The following is a 23,258-nucleotide window of genomic DNA, read 5'->3' on the forward strand; positions in this document are numbered from 1 at the left end:
GTATCCCCCTGGGCCCCGGCCGGAAGGCAGCAAGGACGAGCCCCCTCCCCAGCGACACCTCCCTTTTCACCAGCAGCTGCTGAGCCGTACCTGCCCCATTGCCCGCCCCCCACCATCCCCTCCTCCCTGCGCTGCAACCAGGGGCCTCCTGGGGCTGAAACCCACAGGAACAGCCTTCAGTGCTGCTGACACGCTCCCCACCCCCAGGGCTGTGCAATCCCAAGGACACAGATGGGGAAACCGAGGCACAGCACTGAGGGGCCTCACTTGAGGTGGGTTTTCCTGACTCACACTCCCAGGCCTGGCTGTGTCCCTGTCCTGCGACCAGCAAGATCAGCGCCCCCCCCCCCACCCCCCCGCCGCACGGCAGACACACTGGGCGCTGGGACAGTCACTTTTATTGGAACACCTTAAATAAGCCGTATATATTACTAGCAATTATCAATCATAATAAAAAACAAGAGTCTGCACGCACCAGGGCATCGTACACGTCGGCTGCGGAGAGCCCGGGGGCCACCCCAGGCAGGGACTGGGCAGCTTGGGGACGCAGCTGGGGGGGGGGGCAAGCCCCAGCCACCATATTGCAAACAGACCTGCCCCATTGGCCACTCCACAGCCGACATGGAGGGGGCAGGGCCTGAACCAGGAAGTGATGGGGGTGGGGTGGGGGGGGTGTATTTATCCCCACTTGCCAGGGACTGGCATCCAGCCTGCTTTGTGCCTGGCGGGCTGCAGGTCCTGCCCCCCCCCCCCCCCAAGACAGGCAGGTTCCATGGGGGAGGGCATCGCACTGTCTCCCCTGCTCAGCGCCCGGCTCACCCGTTATCCAGCCCCCTTACCCCTGTGTGTGATGGACAGAGGGGAGCCCCCAGTGCACACTGCTGCCCCCCAGGCTTGTGCTCCCATCGCCTCTGAGCACGGGGGCTGGGGAGCGGACATGCAGGGACAAGCGACCAAGGAGGAGCCCCAGGTCCTGGAGTGACCCCCTGACTGCACCTGCTCAGGGGTCACCCCTGCTCCTCTCCCCACAGCCGCGGGCAGGGAGGGGCGGGATGGAGGGCCGGCCCAGCCCACCTGCCCCAGCGAGCCTTCCCAGAGACTCCTGGGTGGCATCGCGCCCCGCTGGTCCATCAGTGCCACACCTGTGTCTGGTCACTGGAGCCCCCAGCTTTGAGTGGGGGTGCAGAGCCCCTCTGCCCAGCCACGTCCCCATGGTGGGACATGAACCGGCACCGCTCCCCCCTCCTAGGGGAAGCGCTGGCCCCGACAGGGTCGTGCGCACGAGGCCGCCATGTTATTGCACATCAGCCCAGCACGACTCGCCCACCCCCCGTGCCACTGCAGGGAGCCAGCCCCGCACAGAGCCGGCACCACCTCGCTGCTGGGTCTGTGCCCAGCCTGTCGCTCCCTGCACGAGGTCCCCCTCCTCCCCGCTCACACTTGGCCAGCCAGGACCCGAGCCCAGGTTGTGCGTGGCCTTGACAATGGCTGACGGTCTTACCAACACGGCGAGCGGCCCTGAGGCGGCCCTAGGGGAGAAGTGGGGTCCCGGCCGGCAGGCCAGGTCCGGGGATTCCTGGGCTCCTTGCTCCGGGCCCTGCTCAGCGCAGGCCATGGGGGGAGCTGGAGCCGAGGCGGGGGGGCTCGCCCATCTGTCCATCGCCCATCTGCCCCCCACTAGGACTGCGCCTCCGGCAGCTTGAGGCTGGGCTCGGGCGGGCGCTTGGGGTGGTGGCCCCGGTCCTGGCAGAGGAGGCTCTTGGCCTCGCAGGTGAGGTGCTGGTAGCGGGGCGGGCTGGGCGCGGGCCGATGGCAGACGGAGGCGAAGCTGAAGCTGAAGGGGCCCAGGCAGCAGCCGGGGCAGGCCAGCACCTCGTCCTGCTCCAGCCCGGCGCTGGAGGCGTGCCGGGGCAGCGTGCTCGAGTGCTCCGTCCGCTCCAAGGCCGCCGCGCGGGGGATGCTGAGCTCCGAGCAGCCGCGCTCCAGGCCGCGGCCCCAGCCGTGCGGGGTGCTCACCACCACGCTGTTGTTGTTGAGGGGCAGGCCGTTGGGGGGCCCCGGCGGCCAGGGCTGGGCGCCCGACGCCGAGGTGCTGATGAAGGTGCCGTTGGCGAGCGGCGGGGCGGGTGCCGGCTCGGGCTCGGGGCTGTCGGGGCTGCAGTCCATCTGCTCCACCGCGGGGGGGCTGGGAAGGGGCGAGCGCCCTGCCACCTCCCCCGCCGCCCCCCAGCTCTGAGCGGGGAAGGGGCTGTGAGGCTGGGGGCCCTCCCCACACGCCGGGGACTCCTGCCGCCGGCAGGCGCGGGCCAGCTCCCCCCACAGCGCCAGGCTCCCCCGGCGGGCCGGCTCGGGGGACGTGGGCAGCGAGCGGCTCTTGCCTGTCAGCACCAGGGGGGCGGAGAAGTCGCACTGCGCCTCCACCACGGGCTCGGGCGTGACGGGCGTGCCCAGCTGGTAGGGGGCGGGCGGCGGCAGGGCGAAGGACAGCGAGATGACCGACTTGCTGGGCGTGTCGAAGAGCTTGATCTTCCCGCCCTTCAGGTCCTCGCGCCGGGAGAAGGGGTTGAGGCGCAGCGGCATCTCCTTGGGGCGGGCGCCCACGTCGGGCGCCTGGGGCGGCAGCAGGGCCGGGGACCTGGGGGGGAACATGTCCGAGCGGCTGCGGGCGAGGCGGGGGTCGGGCTGGAGGTGCGGCCAGCTCAGATCCCGCGGCGCTGGCTGCTTGGGGAGCGCGGGCTCGCTCGCTGCCTCGCCTGGCACAACACGGACAGCGGGTTAGCAGCCCCCCAGGCTGGGCCGGGCCCGCGGCCTCCGGCCCCTCCCGCCCGTGTGGAGAGCGCCTGGCTCCGTGCGCAGCCAGGGGCTCTGGGCCCCGGGCGGGAGAACCCCCTGGGCACCCTGCTGCCCGGCCGTCTGCCCCGCCACAGCAGGCCTGGGTCACGCCACAGCAGGCCTGGGTCACGCCAGCCCCCTGCCCTCCCGCCCCGCAGAGCGGGGCTGGCATTTCCGCCTGATCCCACCCCAGGGCTGTGGGGCCTCCCCATCAGTTCAGTGGGGTGAGAGACGGGTCCCCACGGGGGGGACAGCCAGCAAGCCGCCCGCGGACCCCTTTGCTGCAGCCCTGTCCAGCAAGCGCCCAGGGGACAGGCTCAGCGTCCGCAGTGCCCAGCTCTGGCCACATGGGGGCAGCACATGCCCTAAGGTCCCTTCAGCACCCGTAGCGCCCAGCCCAGTGCCAAGGGCTGCTGGGGGTGCCCGGGGGGGTCAGCAGGCCCGGGGGAGGGGCAGTCACGGTACCGTTCGGCGTGGCCGGGGTCCCGGGCGAGGGCACGCTCTCCCCATCGCTCTGTGGGTCGGGGCCAGTGCCCCCCGCTCCCAGCTGGTGCTGCAGGATACCCTCCAGGCGCTGCGTGATCTCCACGAAGGCGGGTCGGGCCGTCGGCTCCATCTGGGTGCGGGAGTCGCCACATCACCGACGGCCACGGGCACCAACTCTCCCACCCGCCTGCCCGGCTTCACCGGGCCCCCGCCCCCGTGGGACTTGGGAGGGATTGCTGGGCAGGAGACGGGGGCAGCTTCCCTCCAGAGCAGGGGACAGCTTGCTTGTGCTGCCCCATCCTGCATGCTGGGGGCGAGGGAGGGGAGAGCAGGCACGGATCCCAGTGGCTCTGTGGTGCCAGGATCCCAGTCCCATTCGGGGACAGGCTGGCAGGGGGGCAGGCCTCAGCACCAGGAATCTGAATTTCAGATGAGGGTCCCTGTTTGAGGCAATCACCCGGCTGCCTCGTTTCGGTGTCCGGGAGACGGGGGCAGGCCCAGGGACCCTGCCCAGGGGGAGGGAAGGGAAGAGAGGGACACGTACCCTGCAGCAGTGGAAGGCCAGCTGGAGGAAGGCCGCAGGGCAGTCGTCCCCCACCATGTTGCAGAAAGCGGCAACGTCCAGCCCAAAATCCTGCCCGGGGAGACGAGGGGAGGTCAGCAACTGAGCCCGAATCACGGGGTCCAGGGCAGGAGGCCTGCCCCCCTCCCCAGCGCCCCTCTGCATTGAGCTCCTGCCCCAGACGGCGCCCCAGGGGGATCCCAGCCACAGGTCAGGAAGTGCCCCAAAGCCCTGCCCCGCACAGGAGCCGTCCCTGGACCCGGGGAGCAGGGCCCGTGTCTCCGGGGGAGTGCGTGGCCTCCTGCGGTGTGTCTACACTGCACTAAAGGAGCCGTGGCACAGACGCAGCTGGCCCAGCTCAGCCGACAGGGGCTGCGGGGCGACGGGGAGGGTCCCAGCGCCCACGCTGCTGTCTAGCCCTGCAGCCCGAGCCAGCTGAGCCGGCTCTGGGGCAGCGCCGCGGGTTTCTCTTGCAGCGTAGAGGTGCCCGGGGGGATCGGGGCCTCGGGGCGCAGGGTCAAACTGGGACCAGGAGTACAACTCCCCTGCCACGAGGAAGGGTCGGGGGCAGCCAGTGTCTCCTGGGACGGTGCCGGAGATGGCTCAGCCCGACAGGTCACTGCAGGGGCTCGGCCTCCCTCCCAGCACCGGGGACCTGGGCCCAGGAATTGCTTGGCCTCGGCCTTGCCTCCCGCTGTAGCTGGAGGCGGCTCCAGGTCGTCCCCGGCTCCCCGGACAGGGACAATGGGCAGGCTGGTCCGTGCTCTAAACGCTGGGTCCAGTTATTAGCACGGAGCAGCACGTCCCCGTCACCCCACACGTACACCAGGGGCAACGCAGAGGGGAGCAGCATCTCCACCCCTGGGCAACACAGCCACAGCCCGGGCAATGGGCTGGCACCCCCAGGGTCCTTGGGGCAGGACACCCCAGCTAGAGAGACAGCGACCCTAGCATGAGGGCTGCCCAAGCATCCCCACTCAGCCCCTGCCTCCGTCACCCACAGCTCGCCGGCTTTGCAGCATGACCCAGCTGGGCGGTGGGGTCTGCACAGCTCTCGCGGCGTGTGGAAGAGCTCTCTTGGGGCTTGACGCCCATCACCCTGGTATCTGAGCTGGGGCGTGGCCCATAGGGAGGAGACGCATGCCGCGTGCTGGCGCTGAGCGAGCTGGGAGCCTGCGGAACTCCCTGCCGCAGCGCAGCGTGACTGGCGGGATCACTGACCAGCGTGGGCCAGCTGCAGGGGCCTCCCCTCAGGCCATGCTCACAGCCCAGAGACGCTCAGCATGCACAGCCCGGCTGGCCCCGCGAGGGGACAGGAGGGGGCTCCCCACGCAGCCCTGGCCAGCCAGGGGAGAGGGCATCTCGGGGAGCAGGTCAGACTCTCCAGACAGGAAACACCAGGGGGTGCCGGCCACGGTGCCTCTGCCCCGTTGGCGTTGTCTGAGGGGGTCCTGGCTGCCCGCAGAGAATACAAGAGCCTGGCCCCCAGGGGCTGCTCCCCACACAGGGCCAGGTCACACGATCCCCTTGCGCTGGCTCACAGCTAGGCAGCCCCATGGGCCGGGTGCCCTATGGGCCGGGTGCCCCAGGGAGCCTGGCACCTGTAGCTCAGCCCGTGGCAATGCTGCTGGCACATGGGGCAGAGTCATGGCTGCAGGGTTGTAGCGGGAGCCAGGCCGCATGCAGGCCTCTGCACCCCTGCCATGCGCCCCCCCGCCACGCTCCGCCTCGGCCCCCCGGCTCACACCCAACCCCGGGGCAGGCCCTCGTCCCTCCCGGCACCAGGTGGCCCAGCCGAGCGTTACCTCGGTGCGGGGCAGGTAGTCCGGATCCGCGGGGACCCGCGCGATGGTCTCACACAGGATGATGCCGTAGGCAAAGACGTCAGCCTGCGGAGAGGAGCGGGAGGTGGAGGGTTTGGCAGAGGCGCTGAGGGGAACCCGACTGCCCTTCCGCTGGGCACGCATGAGCCAGGACATCCTCACGGCGCCCACTGTGGCCACGGCCCCGCCGTACAGCACGGCACATCACGGCTTCCGCAGCCCCGGCCTCTCCCAGTGCGGCGGGGGGAGGGGGTGCTGGCTGTGGGGGGCTCCTGGCTACTCCAGCCTGGCCTCTCCCAGCAGGGTGTGTGTCGGAGGTGTGGTGGGTTGGCCAGGGGAGTGACAGGTTCAGGATGCCCTCCAGGAAACGCTGGAAGGACAGTGTCAGTGACCACTGTGATGAAGCGGGACTGTTCTTAATGTTTCTTCTGAATAGTGTGGGGGTGCCTCAGTTTCCCCTAGGCAGTTCTTAAGTATCTAGGTGGTAGGATAAGGGGATGTAATTGTTGCAGAGCAAAGGGCCAGGGTACATAAATGTACAACACTCTGTCTCCTGGCCACTGATAGCCTGGGCCCGTCCCCCCTGCAAGGTGAGAGCTAAAGGGTTGGAGAACAAAGGAATCTGGTGACCTCCTGGCCCGGGAAAGGGACAAAGCCCAGAGGAGGGGGGGCTGTAGGGAGTTTCAGTTTGGGGCTGGCTGGGGAAGTGGAGAGAAGTGCAGACGTGGTTGTCTGGCTCACTGCCCCCCAAAATGGACCCAGCTGAGGGGTCCTTTTCTGTACCTACAAGCTCTGTGTTAGACCATGTTCCTGTCGTCTAATAAACCTGTTTTACGGGCTGGCTGAGAGTCCCGTCTGACTGCGGAGTTGGGGGGCAGGACCCTCTGGCTTCCCCAGGACCCCGCTTGAGCGGACTCGCTGTGGGAAGTGCACGGAGGGGCAGAGGAGGCTGAATGCTCCGAGGTCAGACCCAGGAAGGGGGAAGCCGGGTGAGCTGTGTGTCCTGCAGACAGGCTGCTCACAGAGAGGCGACTGCCCCAGAGTCCTGACTGGCTTCGTGGGGAGCAGTTCCAGAGCATCGCCCAGGGAATCTGTGACACCCACACAGCCCCCTCGCCCTGCCATCCCCCGGCACCCTCCATGTCCCCCCACCCCCCATGCCCTCCGCACCCTGCCCCCACATTTCCCCCCCACCCTGCTGGCCCCCTCACCCTCCCCATGCCCTGCCGCCCCCAGCACCCCCCATGCCCCCCGCACCCTGCCAGCCCCCCCATGCCCTGCTGCCTCCCAGCACCTTCCCCCCCGCCGACCCCCAGGAGCCACCATCACACACACATCCCCCCGATCCACTGTGGCCCTGCTGGCTGCCAGGCCGGCACTGACCCTGGAAATGGCCGAGCCCAGGCGTGGCAAAGGCAAGCAGCCCCCGGTCCCGCCAGCCTGGCCGTGCCCGGTGCCCAGCGCAGCGAGGGGAAAGCCCCAGGCGCAGGCAGCGAGTTACCTTCTCGTTGTACAGCTCCCCACGCAGCACCTCCGGGGCCATCCAGTACGGCGAGCCCACCACGGCCAGCGGCTCCTTCTGAGCGTCCTCGCTGGTGGGGCAGAGCCGCGGGGTTAGCCCCGGCCCCGCCGGGCAACCCCGAGCCCCCACGGTCTCCTCCCCGACCCGGGGAACGCCCAGCTCCCCTGCGTCCCCTGCCCAGCCGGGGCAACCCCCAGTTCTCTCCCTGGGTCTCCTCCCCCAGCCGGGCAAGCCCCAGCCCCACCGGGTCGCTGCCCGCAGCCCCTCCGCCCCCGGGTCTCCTCCCCGGGGTCCCTGCTCACAGCCGGGGCAGCCCCCAGCACCCAGGTCCCCTCCCGGTCCCCCTGGGTCCCCGCCCCAAGCCAGGGTCAGCTTGCAGCGCTTCAAATCCCTTCCCCGAGCCCTCCCCATCCCCCCTCCAGCCAGGGGCAACCCACACCACCCAAACGACCCCCCGATTTCCCTCCCCCAGCTGGCTCTGATCCCCAGGAGGGGGTGGGTGCCGCCCTGCCTCGGGTGTGGGAAGGGTCCAGAGGGGACTGCTGGCCCCTCTGTCTAGGCCTGCCCCACTCCGGGGTGGGGGAGCTCCCCACGCACCTGTAGGTGGGAATCTTCTCTGCCAGGCCGAAGTCGCCCACCACGGCCGTGTAGCCGTTGTCCTCGCTCTTCACCAGGCAGTTCTGAGAGCCAGAGGAGAGGAGACGTCACGCCGCCTGCCCCGCCTGGCACCTGCCCCATGACACACTGCCCCCCACAGGCAATCGAGAGGGTCGCGGGCAGGGGCATTCCCACCCTGCTGTCCCGGGGGAGGGCAGCGAGCATCCGAGGGAGCGCAGGGGGTCCAGCTCGGCCCTCTCTGCGTGTGTGATGAAGTTGGGGATGTTTGTAGCGTTCTACACGAATAGCGTGTGCGCGCCTCAGTTTCCCTGTGTGCTGCATGTTTAACAAGGTGGCGGGAGAGGGGTTGTTGTTGTAGAGGACCAGGTGTGACCTCGCCAAGCAGCTGGGACCCCCAGACAACGGCCTGGAGATGGGGAACCCCAACAACTGCTGCCCTGGTGACTAAGAGGCCCACCCCCGCTTGGCAGTCGGCCAGTTCTGGCCAGTGGGAGGACACTGGGCTGCGGAGAGAGGACCCAGGAGACCTGACCAGCTGGTCCAGCCAGAAGGGAACAAAGGATAGATGAGAGCAGAGGAGATCAGGCAGCCTGTTTACCTGGGACTGAAGACAAAGGACAGGGGAGGAGCTGTTGGGGACGGTGATATCAGATGCCCAGCTGGAGGGGGGGTGTCTCTGGGCTGGGAGGGGAGAGCAGCCAGAGCCCCCCTGGATGTGGGATGGCCCTGGATGTGCTGGGCTGAGGCCAGGCCTGAGGCCGGAGAGTTTCCTGTGCTGGGTTCAGACGTTCAATAAACCCTCCTGTGTTATGCTGGCTGAGAGTCGCTCTGGTCTAGAGATCAGGGGGATTATTCCTCTGGCCGTGGAGGCCCCGGGGGCCCAGAGCGAGGGCACTCCCCGAGGGGGCCCATGGCAGAGACAGGCGGGCTAAGGCTCAGAGCGGTGCGGCTCCAGGAGGCAGAGGGGCTGGACCCCCGAGAGCAAGCGGACCCCCGCAAAGAGCAGTCGCACTGAGGGGGTCCCCCCAGGGACTGTACGGGGCCGGGACAACGTGCCCTTCACACCGTCCCGTCAGGGAAGCCCCCAGGCGGCAGAGCCAGGCTTGGGCTCAGCACCCTGCCAGCCCCGGCTCGTCCCGGGGCCCCCGCGGCTTCCACGGGGCCGGGCAATGGAGGGGCTGTTTCCTCCGGGACCCTGCGCCGTGGGCGAGCGAGTGAGGGCTCCGGGGGGCCGGGGAGTGCAGGGGAGGGGCTGGCAGCTGGGGGGGGAGCGCGGGGGAGGGCACTGCCCACCTTGGAGGTGAGGTCGCGGTGGAAGATGCCCTTGGAGTGCAGGTAGTGCAGGCCGCAGGCGATGCCCAGGGCCAGCCGGATGCGCACGGCCCAGGACAGCGGCACCGGGCTGTCCAGCAGCTGCTCCAGGTTCCCGCCGTTGATGTACTGCCAGGGAGAGGGGACGGGCAGCGTGCCGTCAGCCCCCCGCACCCCCATGGGGCCCGTTCCCCTGCCTTGCCCTGCCCTGTCGCCTCCCCCAGCCACCCTGCCCCCCGTCCTCCTGCCCTGCCCACCTCCCCACCACCTCCCCCAGCCACCCTGCCCTGCCCGCCTCCCCCATGGGGCCCGTCCCCCCGTCCTCCTGCCCTGCCCTGCCCGCCTCCCCACCACCTCCCCCAGCCACCCTGCCCTGCCCGCCTCCCCCATGGGGCCCGTCCCCCCGTCCTCCTGCCCTGCCCTGCCCGCCTCCCCCATGGGGCCCATCCCCCCGTCCTCCTGCCCTGCCCTGCCCACCTCCCCACCACCTCCCCCAGCCACCCTGCCCTGCCTGCCTCCCCCATGGGGCCCATCCCCCCGTCCTCCTGCCCTGCCCACCTCCCCACCACCTCCCCCAGCCACCCTGCCCTGCCTGCCTCCCCCATGGGGCCCGTCCCCCCGTCCTCCTGCCCTGCCCTGCCCACCTCCCCACCACCTCCCCCAGCCACCCTGCCCTGCCCGCCTCCCCCATGGGGCCCGTCCCCCCGTCCTCCTGCCCTGCCCTGCCCACCTCCCCACCGCCTCCCCCAGCCACCCTGCCCTGCCTGCCTCCCCCATGGGGCCCATCCCCCCGTCCTCCTGCCCTGCCCGCCTCCCCACCACCTCCCCCAGCCACCCTGCCCTGCCCGCCTCCCCCATGGGGCCCGTCCCCCCGTCCTCCTGCCCTGCCCTGCCCACCTCCCCACCGCCTCCCCCAGCCACCCTGCCCTGCCTGCCTCCCCCATGGGGCCCATCCCCCCGTCCTCCTGCCCTGCCCGCCTCCCCCATGGGGCCCATCCCCCCGTCCTCCTGCCCTGCCCTGCCCACCTCCCCACCGCCTCCCCCAGCCACCCTGCCCTGCCTGCCTCCCCCATGGGGCCCATCCCCCCGTCCTCCTGCCCTGCCCTGCCCACCTCCCCACCGCCTCCCCCAGCCACCCTGCCCTGCCTGCCTCCCCCATGGGGCCCATCCCCCCGTCCTCCTGCCCTGCCCTGCCCACCTCCCCACCACCTCCCCCAGCCACCCTGCCCTGCCTGCCTCCCCCATGGGGCCCATCCCCCCGTCCTCCTGCCCTGCCCTGCCCGCCTCCCCACCACCTCCCCCAGCCACCCTGCCCTGCCTGCCTCCCCCATGGGGCCCATCCCCCCGTCCTCCTGCCCTGCCCTGCCCACCTCCCCACCGCCTCCCCCAGCCACCCTGCCCTGCCTGCCTCCCCCATGGGGCCCATCCCCCCGTCCTCCTGCCCTGCCCTGCCCACCTCCCCACCGCCTCCCCCAGCCACCCTGCCCTGCCCGCCTCCCCCATGGGGCCCATCCCCCCGTCCTCCTGCCCTGCCCTGCCCACCTCCCCACCGCCTCCCCCAGCCACCCTGCCCTGCCCGCCTCCCCCATGGGGCCCGTCCCCCCGTCCTCCTGCCTTGCCCTGCCCTGTCGCCTCCCCCAGCCACCCTGCCCTGCCCGCCTCCCCCATGGGGCCCGTCCCCCCGTCCTCCTGCCCTGCCCTGCCCACCGCCTCCCCACCACCTCCCCCAGCCACCCTGCCCTGCCCGCCTCCCCCATGGGGCCCGTCCCCCCGTCCTCCTGCCCTGCCCACCTCCCCACCGCCTCCCCCAGCCACCCTGCCCTGCCCGCCTCCCCCATGGGGCCCATCCCCCCGTCCTCCTGCCCTGCCCTGCCCACCGCCTCCCCCAGCCACCCTGCCCTGCCCGCCTCCCCCATGGGGCCCGTCCCCCCGTCCTCCTGCCCTGCCCTGCCCGCCTCCCCACCACCTCCCCCAGCCACCCTGCCCTGCCCGCCTCCCCCATGGGGCCCGTCCCCCCGTCCTCCTGCCCTGCCCACCTCCCCACCGCCTCCCCCAGCCACCCTGCCCTGCCCGCCTCCCCCATGGGGCCCATCCCCCCGTCCTCCTGCCCTGCCCTGCCTGCCTCCCCCATGGGGCCCATCCCCCCGTCCTCCTGCCCTGCCCTGCCCACCTCCCCACCACCTCCCCCAGCCACCCTGCCCTGCCTGCCTCCCCCATGGGGCCCGTCCCCCCGTCCTCCTGCCCTGCCCACCTCCCCACCGCCTCCCCCAGCCACCCTGCCCTGCCTGCCTCCCCCATGGGGCCCATCCCCCCGTCCTCCTGCCCTGCCCTGCCCACCTCCCCACCACCTCCCCCAGCCACCCTGCCCTGCCTGCCTCCCCCATGGGGCCCGTCCCCCCGTCCTCCTGCCCTGCCCTGCCTGCCTCCCCCATGGGGCCCATCCCCCCGTCCTCCTGCCCTGCCCTGCCCACCTCCCCACCGCCTCCCCCAGCCACCCTGCCCTGCCCGCCTCCCCCATGGGGCCCATCCCCCCGTCCTCCTGCCCTGCCCACCTCCCCACCGCCTCCCCCAGCCACCCTGCCCTGCCTGCCTCCCCCATGGGGCCCGTCCCCCCGTCCTCCTGCCCTGCCCTGCCCGCCTCCCCCATGGGGCCCATCCCCCCGTCCTCCTGCCCTGCCCTGCCCACCTCCCCACCACCTCCCCCAGCCACCCTGCCCTGCCTGCCTCCCCCATGGGGCCCGTCCCCCCGTCCTCCTGCCCTGCCCACCTCCCCACCGCCTCCCCCAGCCACCCTGCCCTGCCCGCCTCCCCCATGGGGCCCATCCCCCCGTCCTCCTGCCCTGCCCGCCTCCCCCATGGGGCCCATCCCCCCGTCCTCCTGCCCTGCCCTGCCCACCTCCCCACCGCCTCCCCCAGCCACCCTGCCCTGCCTGCCTCCCCCATGGGGCCCATCCCCCCGTCCTCCTGCCCTGCCCTGCCCACCTCCCCACCGCCTCCCCCAGCCACCCTGCCCTGCCCTGCCCACCTCCCCACCGCCTCCCCCAGCCACCCTGCCCTGCCCGCCTCCCCCATGGGGCCCATCCCCCCGTCCTCCTGCCCTGCCCACCTCCCCACCGCCTCCCCCAGCCACCCTGCCCTGCCCGCCTCCCCCATGGGGCCCATCCCCCCGTCCTCCTGCCCTGCCCACCTCCCCACCGCCTCCCCCAGCCACCCTGCCCTGCCCGCCTCCCTCATGTGGCCCATCCCCCCGTCCTCCTGCCCTGCCCTGCCCACCTCCCCACCACCTCCCCCAGCCACCCTGCCCTGCCCGCCTCCCCCATGGGGCCCATCCCCCCGTCCTCCTGCCCTGCCCACCTCCCCACCGCCTCCCCCAGCCACCCTGCCCTGCCCGCCTCCCTCATGTGGCCCATCCCCCCGTCCTCCTGCCCTGCCCTGCCCACCTCCCCACCACCTCCCCCAGCCACCCTGCCCTGCCTGCCTCCCCCATGGGGCCCATCCCCCCGTCCTCCTGCCCTGCCCTGCCCACCTCCCCACCACCTCCCCCAGCCACCCTGCCCTGCCTGCCTCCCCCATGGGGCCCATCCCCCCGTCCTCCTGCCCTGCCCTGCCCACCTCCCCACCACCTCCCCCAGCCACCCTGCCCTGCCCGCCTCCCCCATGGGGCCCATCCCCCCGTCCTCCTGCCCTGCCCACCTCCCCACCGCCTCCCCCAGCCACCCTGCCCTGCCCGCCTCCCCCATGGGGCCCATCCCCCCGTCCTCCTGCCCTGCCCTGCCTGCCTCCCCCATGGGGCCCATCCCCCCGTCCTCCTGCCCTGCCCTGCCCACCTCCCCACCACCTCCCCCAGCCACCCTGCCCTGCCCGCCTCCCCCATGGGGCCCATCCCCCCGTCCTCCTGCCCTGCCCACCTCCCCACCGCCTCCCCCAGCCACCCTGCCCTGCCCGCCTCCCCCATGGGGCCCATCCCCCCGTCCTCCTGCCCTGCCCTGCCCACCTCCTCACCGCCTCCCCCAGCCACCCTGCCCTGCCCGCCTCCCCCATGGGGCCCGTCCCCCCGTCCTCCTGCCCTGCCCACCTCCCCACCGCCTCCCCCAGCCACCCTGCCCTGCCTGCCTCCCCCATGGGGCCCATCCCCCCGTCCTCCTGCCCTGCCCTGCCCACCTCCCCACCGCCTCCCCCAGCCACCCTGCCCTGCCCGCCTCCCTCATGTGGCCCATCCCCCCGTCCTCCTGCCCTGCCCACCTCCCCACCACCTCCCCCAGCCACCCTGCCCTGCCCTCCTCCCCCATGGGGCCCATCCCCCCGTCCTCCTGCCCTGCCCTGCCCACCTCCCCACCACCTCCCCCAGCCACCCTGCCCTGCCCGCCTCCCTCATGTGGCCCATCCCCCCGTCCTCCTGCCCTGCCCTGCCCGCCTCCCCCATGGGGCCCATCCCCTTCGTCCTCCTGCCCTGCCCGCCTCCCCCATGGGGCCCGTCCCCCGATCACAGAATCATAGACTATCAGGGTTGGAAGGGACCTCAGGAAGTATCTAGTCCAAGCCCCTGCTCAAAGCAGGACCGATCCCCAATTAAATCCGATCCTCCTGCCCTGCCCGCCTCCCCCATGGGGCCCATCCTCCCAGCCACCCTGCCCTGCCTGCCTCCCCCATTGAGCCCATCCCCCCTGCCACCCTGCCCTGCCCACCTCCCCCATGGGGCCCGTACCACCCTCCATCTTGCCTTGCCCTGCCTGCCTCCCTGCCAGCTCAGTGCCCACCAGCCCCAGCCCATGTGCCCCTGCCAGGGCAGGCACAGCACCCCTAGGACCCCCTGGGCGACCCCCTCTTACCTCCGTGAGCGCGTGCAGCTGCCCCTGGTGCACACAGACCCCCATGAACCTGAGACACAGAGGGGGGCGGGTTAGACCATCAGCGCCAGGGACCTGCCCCCTGGACGGGCCAGAGCCGCTTGCAGAGAAGAGAGAGAATCCACAAGGCGGAGAAGGGACCGGCTCCCTCTGCCCAGCACATGCCAATCCGGGGCAGGGACCTCACCCCCCAGCCCGAGCTGGCTTCCCCTTGCCCTGGGCGGAGGCACACGGGCAGAGCCAGGGCCTCCACGAGGGCCACAGAGCCAGGCTCAGCAGCCAGGCCGGGCCAGGTGGGGCCACGCTCGGCTGGGAGCAGGGCTCGCAGAAGCCAGCCGCTCCTCTCCTCTCCGCAGAGCAGGGCAAGGGCCGCCCGGGTGGCAGGGGGCGACGGGGGGTCACTGCGGGCCCCTCACCTGAGGATGTTGGGGTGCGAGAGGCGGTTCATGAGCTGCACCTCCCGCAGCATGTTCCCCCGGTTGCTCATCAGCTTGTTCATCTTCAGCACCATGATCTGGCCGGACTGGCGGTGCCGTACCTGGGGGGAGCGGAGAACGAGGAGTAATGGTCTCAAGTTGCAGTGGGGGAGGTCTAGGCTGAATATCAGGAAACTCTATTTCACTGGGAGGGGGGTGAAGCACTGGAATGGGTTCCCTAGGGAGGTGGTGGAATCTCCTTCCTTAGAGGTTTTTAAGGCCTGGCTTGACAAAGCCCTGGCTGGGATCATTTAGTTGGGGATTGGTCCTGCTTTAAGCAGGGGATTGGACTAAATGACCTCCTGAGCTCTCTTCCAACCCTGATCTTCTATAATTCTAGGGGTGGGACACAGCATGGCCTAGCGGACAGAGCACAGGACTGGGAGCCAGGACGCCGAGTGCTGAGATGGACCTGCTGGGTCCCACCCTGCCAGGAGCCTCAGTTTCCCCATGTGAAGTGGAGAGGAAGGTCTGCAAGCACACTGCGGATGGCCGGCTCTGGGCACGTCAGCGCCGTTGTATTAACAAGGCCCCTTAGCAGAGGACTGAGCGGCCCCTGGAGCCCGGCAAGGCTCTCGGGGGCGAGGGGAGGAGCCGGGAGCTCAGTACTCTGCAACTGACCAGAACCACTGTCCCAAAGCGCAGCGTCGGCCCCGAGCCTGCAGGCTCAGCACCAGGCCCTGGCGGACCCGGGAGCCCTGCCTGGGTGAGCAGCCGGCCGCAGGGAGCGGGGCTCGGCGCCCAGCCCTGGCAGCTGTAGCAGGGCGGTATATTTAGCCTGCTCTGAGCGGAGGCCACCACGTGATCCGCGTTACTGGGGCTGCTCCAGGGAATCCCAGAGGGGCGGTGGCTGCCGGGGTCCGTCCTCCCAGCACACACGGAGCCCCCGTCTCTCACACACAGACCCCGCCACACGCACACACGGCTGACACACGCACGCACACGGAGCCCCCGCCACACGCACACACGGCTGACACACGCACGCACACGGAGCCCCCGCCACACGCACACACGGCTGACACACGCACGCACACGGAGCCCCCGCCACACGCACACACGGCTGACACACGCACGCACACGGAGCCCCCGCCACACGCACACACGGCTGACACACGCACGCACACGGAGCCCCCGCCACACGCACACACGGCTGACACACGCACGCACACGGAGCCCCCGCCACACGCACACACGGCTGACACACGCACGCACACGGAGCCCCCGCCACACGTACACACGGCTGACACGCGCACGCACACGGAGCCCCCGCCACACGCACACATGGCTGACACACGCACGCACACGGAGCCCCCGCCACACACACACATGGCTGACACACGCACGCACACGGAGCCCCCGCCACACGCACACACGGCTGACACACGCACGCACACGGAGCCCCCGCCACACGCACACACGGCTGACACGCGCACGCACACGGAGCCCCCGCCACACGCACACACGGCTGACACGCGCACGCACACAGACCCCGCCACACGCACACACGGCTGACACGCGCACGCACACGGAGCCCCCGCCACACGCACACACGGCTGACACACGCACGCACATGGAGCCCCCGCCACACGCACACACGGCTGACACACGCACGCACACGGAGCCCCCGCCACACGCACACATGGCTGACACACGCACGCACACGGAGCCCCCGCCACACGCACACACGGCTGACACACGCACGCACACGGAGCCCCCGTCTCTCGCACACAGACCCCGCCACACGCACACACGGCTGACACACGCATGCACACGGAGCCCCCGCCACACGCACACATGGCTGACACACGCACGCACACGGAGCCCCCGCCACACGCACACATGGCTGACACACGCACGCACACGGAGCCCCCGCCACACGCACACACGGCTGACACACGCACGCACACGGAGCCCCCGCCACACGCACACACGGCTGACACGCGCACGCACACGGAGCCCCCGCCACACGCACACATGGCTGACACGCGCACGCACACGGAGCCCCCGCCACACGCACACACGGCTGACACGCGCACGCACACGGAGCCCCCGCCACACGCACGCACGGCTGACACACGCACACACACGGAGCCCCCGCCACACGCACACACGGCTGACACGCACGCACACGGAGCCCCCGCCACACTCACACATGGCTGACACACGCACGCACACGGAGCCCCGTCTCTCACACACAGACCCCGCCACACGCACACATGGCTGACACACGCACGCACACGGAGCCCCGTCTCTCGCACACAGACCCCGCCACACGCACACACGGCTGACACACGCACGCACACGGAGCCCCCGCCACACGCACACACGGCTGACACACGCACGCACACGGAGCCCCCGCCACACGCACACATGGCTGACACACGCACGCACACGGAGCCCCCGCCACACGCACACACGGCTGACACACGCACACACACAGAGCTCCCGCCACACGCACACACGGCTGACACACGCACACACACGGAGCCCCCGCCACACGCACACACGGCTGACACGCACGCACACGGAGCCCCCGCCACACGCACACATGGCTGACACACGCACGCACACGGAGCCCCGTCTCTCACACACAGACCCCGCCACACGCACACACGGCTGACACGCACGCACACGGAGCCCCGTCTCTCACACACAGACCCCGCCACACGCACACATGGCTGACACGCACGCACACGGAGCCCCCGCTACACGTACACATGGCTGACACATGCACGCACATGGAGTCCCCGCCACACGCACACACGGCTGACACACGCACGCACATGGAGCCCCCGCCACACGCACACATGGCTGACACACGCACTCACACGGAGCCCCCGCCACACGCACACATGGCTGACACGCGCACGCACACGGAGCCCCGTCTCTCGCACACAGACCCCGCCACACGCACACACGGCTGACACACGCACACAGAGCCCCCGCCACACGCACACACGGCTGACACGCACACGCACACGGAGCCCCCGCCATACGCACACACGGCTGACACACGCACGCACACGGAGCCCCCGCCACACGCACACACGGCTGACACGCACACGGAGCCCCCGCCGCACACACACACGGCTGACACACGCACGCACACACACGGAGCCCCCACAGGCTCAGAGTCTTCCCCGGGGGTTCCAATGCCCTAGGGGGGTCCCTGGGCTCTGGGGGTGCTGGGAAGAACCAGGGGCCTCGCCCCATTTCCGGAGAGCAGTGCCGAGCACCCCCCAGCCCAGCTGCCCACCGGGCGGGGCCCTGCGGTGGGGCCCAGCCGCTGAGGGAGGAGCCCCAGCCCCCAGGGAGCCGCAGCAGGCTCCGGCATTCCTCAGGGCTGCTGTCAGCTCCCCACGTTTGCCCTTTTTAGTCAATGCAGCTCTGAGTCGCTGTGGCTGTGCCAGGCCCCGGCCCGCCCCCAGCCAGGCCTGCCCCCCCCGCGAGGGGCTCTGCTGGGCTCTAGGCAGAGTCTGCCTCCCCCAGTCAGTACCGGCAGGGCGCGGGAGCTGTCTGGGGGGCAGATGTAGACAGGCCCTGGGCAGTTCCCAGGGCAGAGGCAGGAGGGGAGCAGGCCCCTCGCAGCACAAGGCTGTCCGCCTCCCTTGCTGTCCTGAGCAGTTGGGCGGTGTTGCTGTGCACTGTTAAGAGAGCTGCCAAGCCTGCCCCAGAGGTGGCTGCATGCCAGTGCTGGGCAGGGGTGCCCCACATACCGTGTGTGCAGCACTTTGGCTGAATGGGGCCAAGGAAATGATAGTTACACTGTGAACCTGCCTCCTTCTGCTGCCTGCCCCCTCCCTCAGCACAGGACCCGAGTGCGTCATCCTGTGGGGGGTGCCCCACCCCACAGGCACCTGCACAGATGCCTGTGCCCCCCTCCTGCCCCCCAGTGCAGAGCGGGGCACGTGGTGATCCCGGCACAGCCTCCACCACGGGGCGAGAGCCATGCGGGGACCGGATACTGCAGCTGGCAGGCCAGCCAAGGTTGGGGGGCGGGGGCCAGGGGGTTCTGGGGGGAGCCTGCCTCAAACCCAGCCCCTTCTCTGGGCTGGAGAGTGAGGGGTCACACAGAGCCCCCTGCCCCCGCCGGGCGCTCCCACGCACACACAGCACACAGGAGACGTAGCCAGGAGGCGCCATGCTCGGCCCGGGGGCACTGTGCCCGGGCGTTGCCGTGCCTTGCCCAGGAGGCGCTGGGCCCAGCCAGACTAAGTGCCCCTTCCCTACAGACGTCCGTGGCCATGCTCGTGGTGCACGGGGCCTAGGGTAGACGCACCCTCCCCATGGTACCCTGTGCTCGTTCCCACGGCTTTGGGGGGGGGCAGATTCAGGCTACAGTCAGAGCACCCCCCAGGCTGGCGCCCCGTGTCCCAAGGCCGGGTGTCTCCCCTGGGCCCCCAATGGCCTCGCCTGCGTCTGCCTCTCCATTCGGCCCTCCCCCGGGCCCTGCATTATTCAGCAGCCCCTCGGCCTGGGCGCTCGCGTTTCACCGGCGTCGCCTTCCCAGCCAGCTCCCCGCACCTGTGCCACCGAGGGGCCCGGGCGCTAAGGGCAGCTCCCTGCTTAGCACCCACTCTCCTCTGGAGCCACCTGGCCCAAGAGCAGCGACCAGACAGAGACCCAGGCCTGGCCACTGCCAGGGGCACCCTGGGGCACCCTGATTCCTGATACCCCCCCTCCCCAGCCAGAGTACCCGGGCGATCGTGATCCCTGACCACCCCATCTCGCCCCCGTGCACCCCGGCTCCCCTGCTGGAAGCACCCGTCAAGCAGCGGGCTCTCCCCCCCCACCCAGCACTCCCAGCAGAGGGGGCTCCCGGGGCTCCCGCAGGGAGGGCACGAGCAGAGCTGCCCCGGCACACAAGCGCCAGCTAAGCCCATCGGCGCGAGAGGCAGGAGCAGGTTCTGCTGCTACCCCCCAGCAGAGGGCGCACAGGGCGCGGCAGCTCTCCCAGGCCCAGTCAGCACCGGGCCCCATTGTGCTGGGAGCTGCACGCACACGCTCGCACAAACACGTATATACACACGCTCGCACAAACACGTATATACACACGCTCGCACAAACACGTATATACACACGCACGCACAAACACGTATATACACACGCACGCACAAACACGTATATACACACGCTCGCACAAACACGTATATACACACGCACGCACAAACACGTATATACACACGCTCGCACAAACACGTATATACACACGCACGCACAAACCTGTATACACACGCACGCACAAACCTGTATACACACGCACGCACAAACACGTATATACACACGCTCGCACAAACACGTATATACACACGCTCGCACAAACACGTATATACACTCGCTCGCACAAACACGTATATACACACGCTCGCACAAACACGTATATACACACGCTCGCACAAACACGTATATACACACGCTCGCACAAACACGTATATACACACGCACGCGCAAACACGTATATACACACGCTCGCACAAACACGTATATACACTCGCTCGCACAAACACGTATATACACACGCTCGCACAAACACGTATATACACACGCACGCACAAACACGTATATACACACGCACGCACAAACACGTATATACACACGCTCGCACAAACACGTATATACACACGCACGCACAAACCTGTATACACACGCTCGCACAAACACGTATATACACACGCTCGCACAAACCTGTATACACACGCACGCGCAAACACGTATATACACACGCTCGCACAAACACGTATATACACACGCTCGCACAAACACGTATATACACACGCACGCACAAACCTGTATACACACGCTCGCACAAACACGTATATACACACGCTCGCACAAACACGTATATACACACGCACGCACAAACACGTATATACACACGCACGCACAAACCTGTATACACACGCACGCGCAAACACGTATATACACACGCTCGCACAAACACGTATATACACACGCACGCACAAACCTGTATACACACGCACGCACAAACACGTATATACACACGCACGCACAAACCTGTATACACACGCACGCGCAAACACGTATATACACACGCTCGCACAAACACGTATATACACACGCTCGCACAAACACGTATATACACACGCACGCACAAACCTGTATACACACGCACGCACAAACACGTATATACACACGCACGCACAAACCTGTATACACACGCACGCGCAAACACGTATATACACACGCTCGCACAAACACGTATATACACACGCTCGCACAAACACGTATATACACACGCACGCACAAACCTGTATACACACGCTCGCACAAACACGTATATACACACGCTCGCACAAACACGTATATACACACGCTCGCACAAACACGTATATACACACGCACGCGCAAACACGTATATACACACGCTCGCGCAAACACGTATATACACACGCACGCGCAAACACGTATATACACTCGCTCGCACAAACACGTATATACACACGCTCGCACAAACACGTATATACACACGCTCGCACAAACACGTATATACACACGCACGCGCAAACACGTATATACACACGCACGCGCAAACACGTATACACACGCTCGCACAAACACGTATATACACACGCTCGCACAAACACGTATATACACACGCTCGCACAAACACGTATATACACACGCTCGCACAAACACGTATATACACACGCACGCGCAAACACGTATATACACACGCACGCGCAAACACGTATATACACACGCTCGCACAAACACGTATATACACACGCACGCGCAAACACGTATATACACACGCTCGCACAAACACGTATATACACGCTCGCACAAACACGTATATACACACGCTCGCACAAACACGTATATACACACGCACGCACAAACACGTATATACACACGCTCGCACAAACACGTATATACACACGCTCGCACAAACACGTATACACACGCTCGCACAAACACGTATATACACACGCTCGCACAAACACGTATATACACACGCACGCACAAACACGTATATACACACGCTCGCACAAACACGTATATACACACGCACGCACAAACCTGTATACACACGCACGCACAAACACGTATATACACACGCACGCACAAACACGTATATACACACGCTCGCACAAACACGTATATACACACGCATGCACAAACACGTATATACACACGCTCGCACAAACACGTATATACACACGCACGCACAAACACGTATATACACACGCTCGCACAAACACGTATATACACACGCTCGCACAAACACGTGTATACACACGCACGCACAAACACGTATATACACACGCACGCACAAACCTGTATACACACGCACGCGCCCTGGCCTGCTGTTCACAGCAGTGCGCTCTGGGGGAGTGCGGGCCCCTCCCCATCGGGCAGGGGACTGGGATGCACGCCCAGGTGCCAGGCCTGCGAGAGCCCAGCCCCCCTGCACCCCGCCAGGAGCAGCAAGGCCCCCGTCGTGCGCAGCCAGCCCCGGTCCCAGCAGGGGAGCGGGGGCTGTGCAGACGGGCCCAGGCGCCCCGATGCCCAGGGGACCCCAGCAGCCGGGGCAGGGAGCAGGACCCCACATGGGTCGGGAAGGGCCCAGGAACAAGTGGGCAGCCTCCTGCCATGGGGGAGGGGTGAGCTCCTTCGGCTCTGCTGGCTGGGAAGCCCCCGTCCTCATTCCCTCTAATAAGCCTCCTCCCATGGTAATTTGCCAGGACAGATGGAGACTAATGCGGCCTTATCCCCTTGTACAGGGGCAGGGAGGGGGAAGGGGGGCTCCCAAGTGCTGCAGGACTGGGGGAAGGTGAGGGCCAGCACATGGCAGGGCCCCCCAGGAGGAGCTGTCTGAAAAGGCGGGGGGCAGACAAGACACTCCCCTTGCACTGGGGGCAGGTCCCCCGGGATCCCTGCATATCTCTGGGCCCTGCCCACCCAAGGCAGCAGGACAGAGCAGGGTAGGGTGACCAGATGTCCCGATTTTATAGGGACACTCCCGATTTTGGGGTCTTTTTCTGATATAGGCTCCTATTACCCCCCACCCCCATCAGGATTTTTCACACTTGCTGTCTGGTCACCCTAGAGCAGGCGTGTGGGGCCATCTCCAAGGGATCAGCTAGCTGGGCACAGACCCCTCCCTGGCCCAATTCCTTCCCATGGACCGGCCCAGTCCTGCCCCATCTCCTGCCAAGGACACTGCACCCCCCCACTGCACCCCCCCTAAACCTTCCCAAACACTCCCCTCCACACCCTGGGGAACAGGCACCGAGAGATCCCAGCTCTGTGCCCCCCTGCCACTCCTCCCATGTCACTGGATCCCGTAACAGGATCCCACGGCGCGGGGGGGGGGGGGGGGGCAGGGCACACGGCTGCCATGCTCTGCTGGCCAGGAGCCAGCCTGGGTAGCACAGGCAGGCAGGAGAGAGCCCGAATTCCCACTGATTGGGCAGGGGGCTGCCATGGGACAGACAGAGCCTGCACCCCCCACCCCACTCCGCTGCCAGAGGGCTGGGCAAACCCAGCACCCCAGAGCCAAGGCACCCCCAGCTGGCTGAGAGCAGGTTCACCCTGCCTCCTGGGCCCTCTCCCCAACCATCTCCCTGCAGAGCACACCCCAATGCAGCCCTCCTTATAAGCCAATATTTAAGAAATAATTCACTGCCTGCCAACTGATCATAAATCCCCCCCGTGATCCGGTGATCCTCACGGAACACCGGCCGAATCTTAAACCCTTAAAAATACCAGTATGAGCGCCTGGGAAGGGGAGGTGGGAATTAAAGTTCAACTTATAAA

The 23,258-nt window shown here is 68.2% G+C and overlaps 1 protein-coding gene across 1 annotated transcript in view; it reads right to left on the minus strand.

Moving 5' to 3' along the window:
• Positions 1–415: 415 nt before the first annotated feature.
• TESK1 (testis associated actin remodelling kinase 1) overlaps positions 416–23,258 on the minus strand; it is a 33,495-nt gene continuing 10,652 nt past the window's right edge. Inside the window, exons 2-10 of the mRNA XM_077818077.1 lie at positions 14,418–14,539; positions 13,984–14,032; positions 9,137–9,283; positions 7,823–7,905; positions 7,205–7,295; positions 5,686–5,769; positions 3,863–3,952; positions 3,298–3,448; positions 416–2,753 (exon numbers count right to left, since the gene is read on the minus strand). Coding sequence (XP_077674203.1) covers positions 1,678–2,753; positions 3,298–3,448; positions 3,863–3,952; positions 5,686–5,769; positions 7,205–7,295; positions 7,823–7,905; positions 9,137–9,283; positions 13,984–14,032; positions 14,418–14,539 — 1,893 coding nt within the window. The 3' untranslated portion in view covers positions 416–1,677. The remainder of the gene's footprint in view (positions 2,754–3,297; positions 3,449–3,862; positions 3,953–5,685; positions 5,770–7,204; positions 7,296–7,822; positions 7,906–9,136; positions 9,284–13,983; positions 14,033–14,417; positions 14,540–23,258) is intronic.

The sequence above is a fragment of the Eretmochelys imbricata genome, chromosome 5, assembly GCF_965152235.1.
Source record: "Eretmochelys imbricata isolate rEreImb1 chromosome 5, rEreImb1.hap1, whole genome shotgun sequence".
NCBI lineage: Eukaryota > Metazoa > Chordata > Testudines > Cheloniidae > Eretmochelys > Eretmochelys imbricata.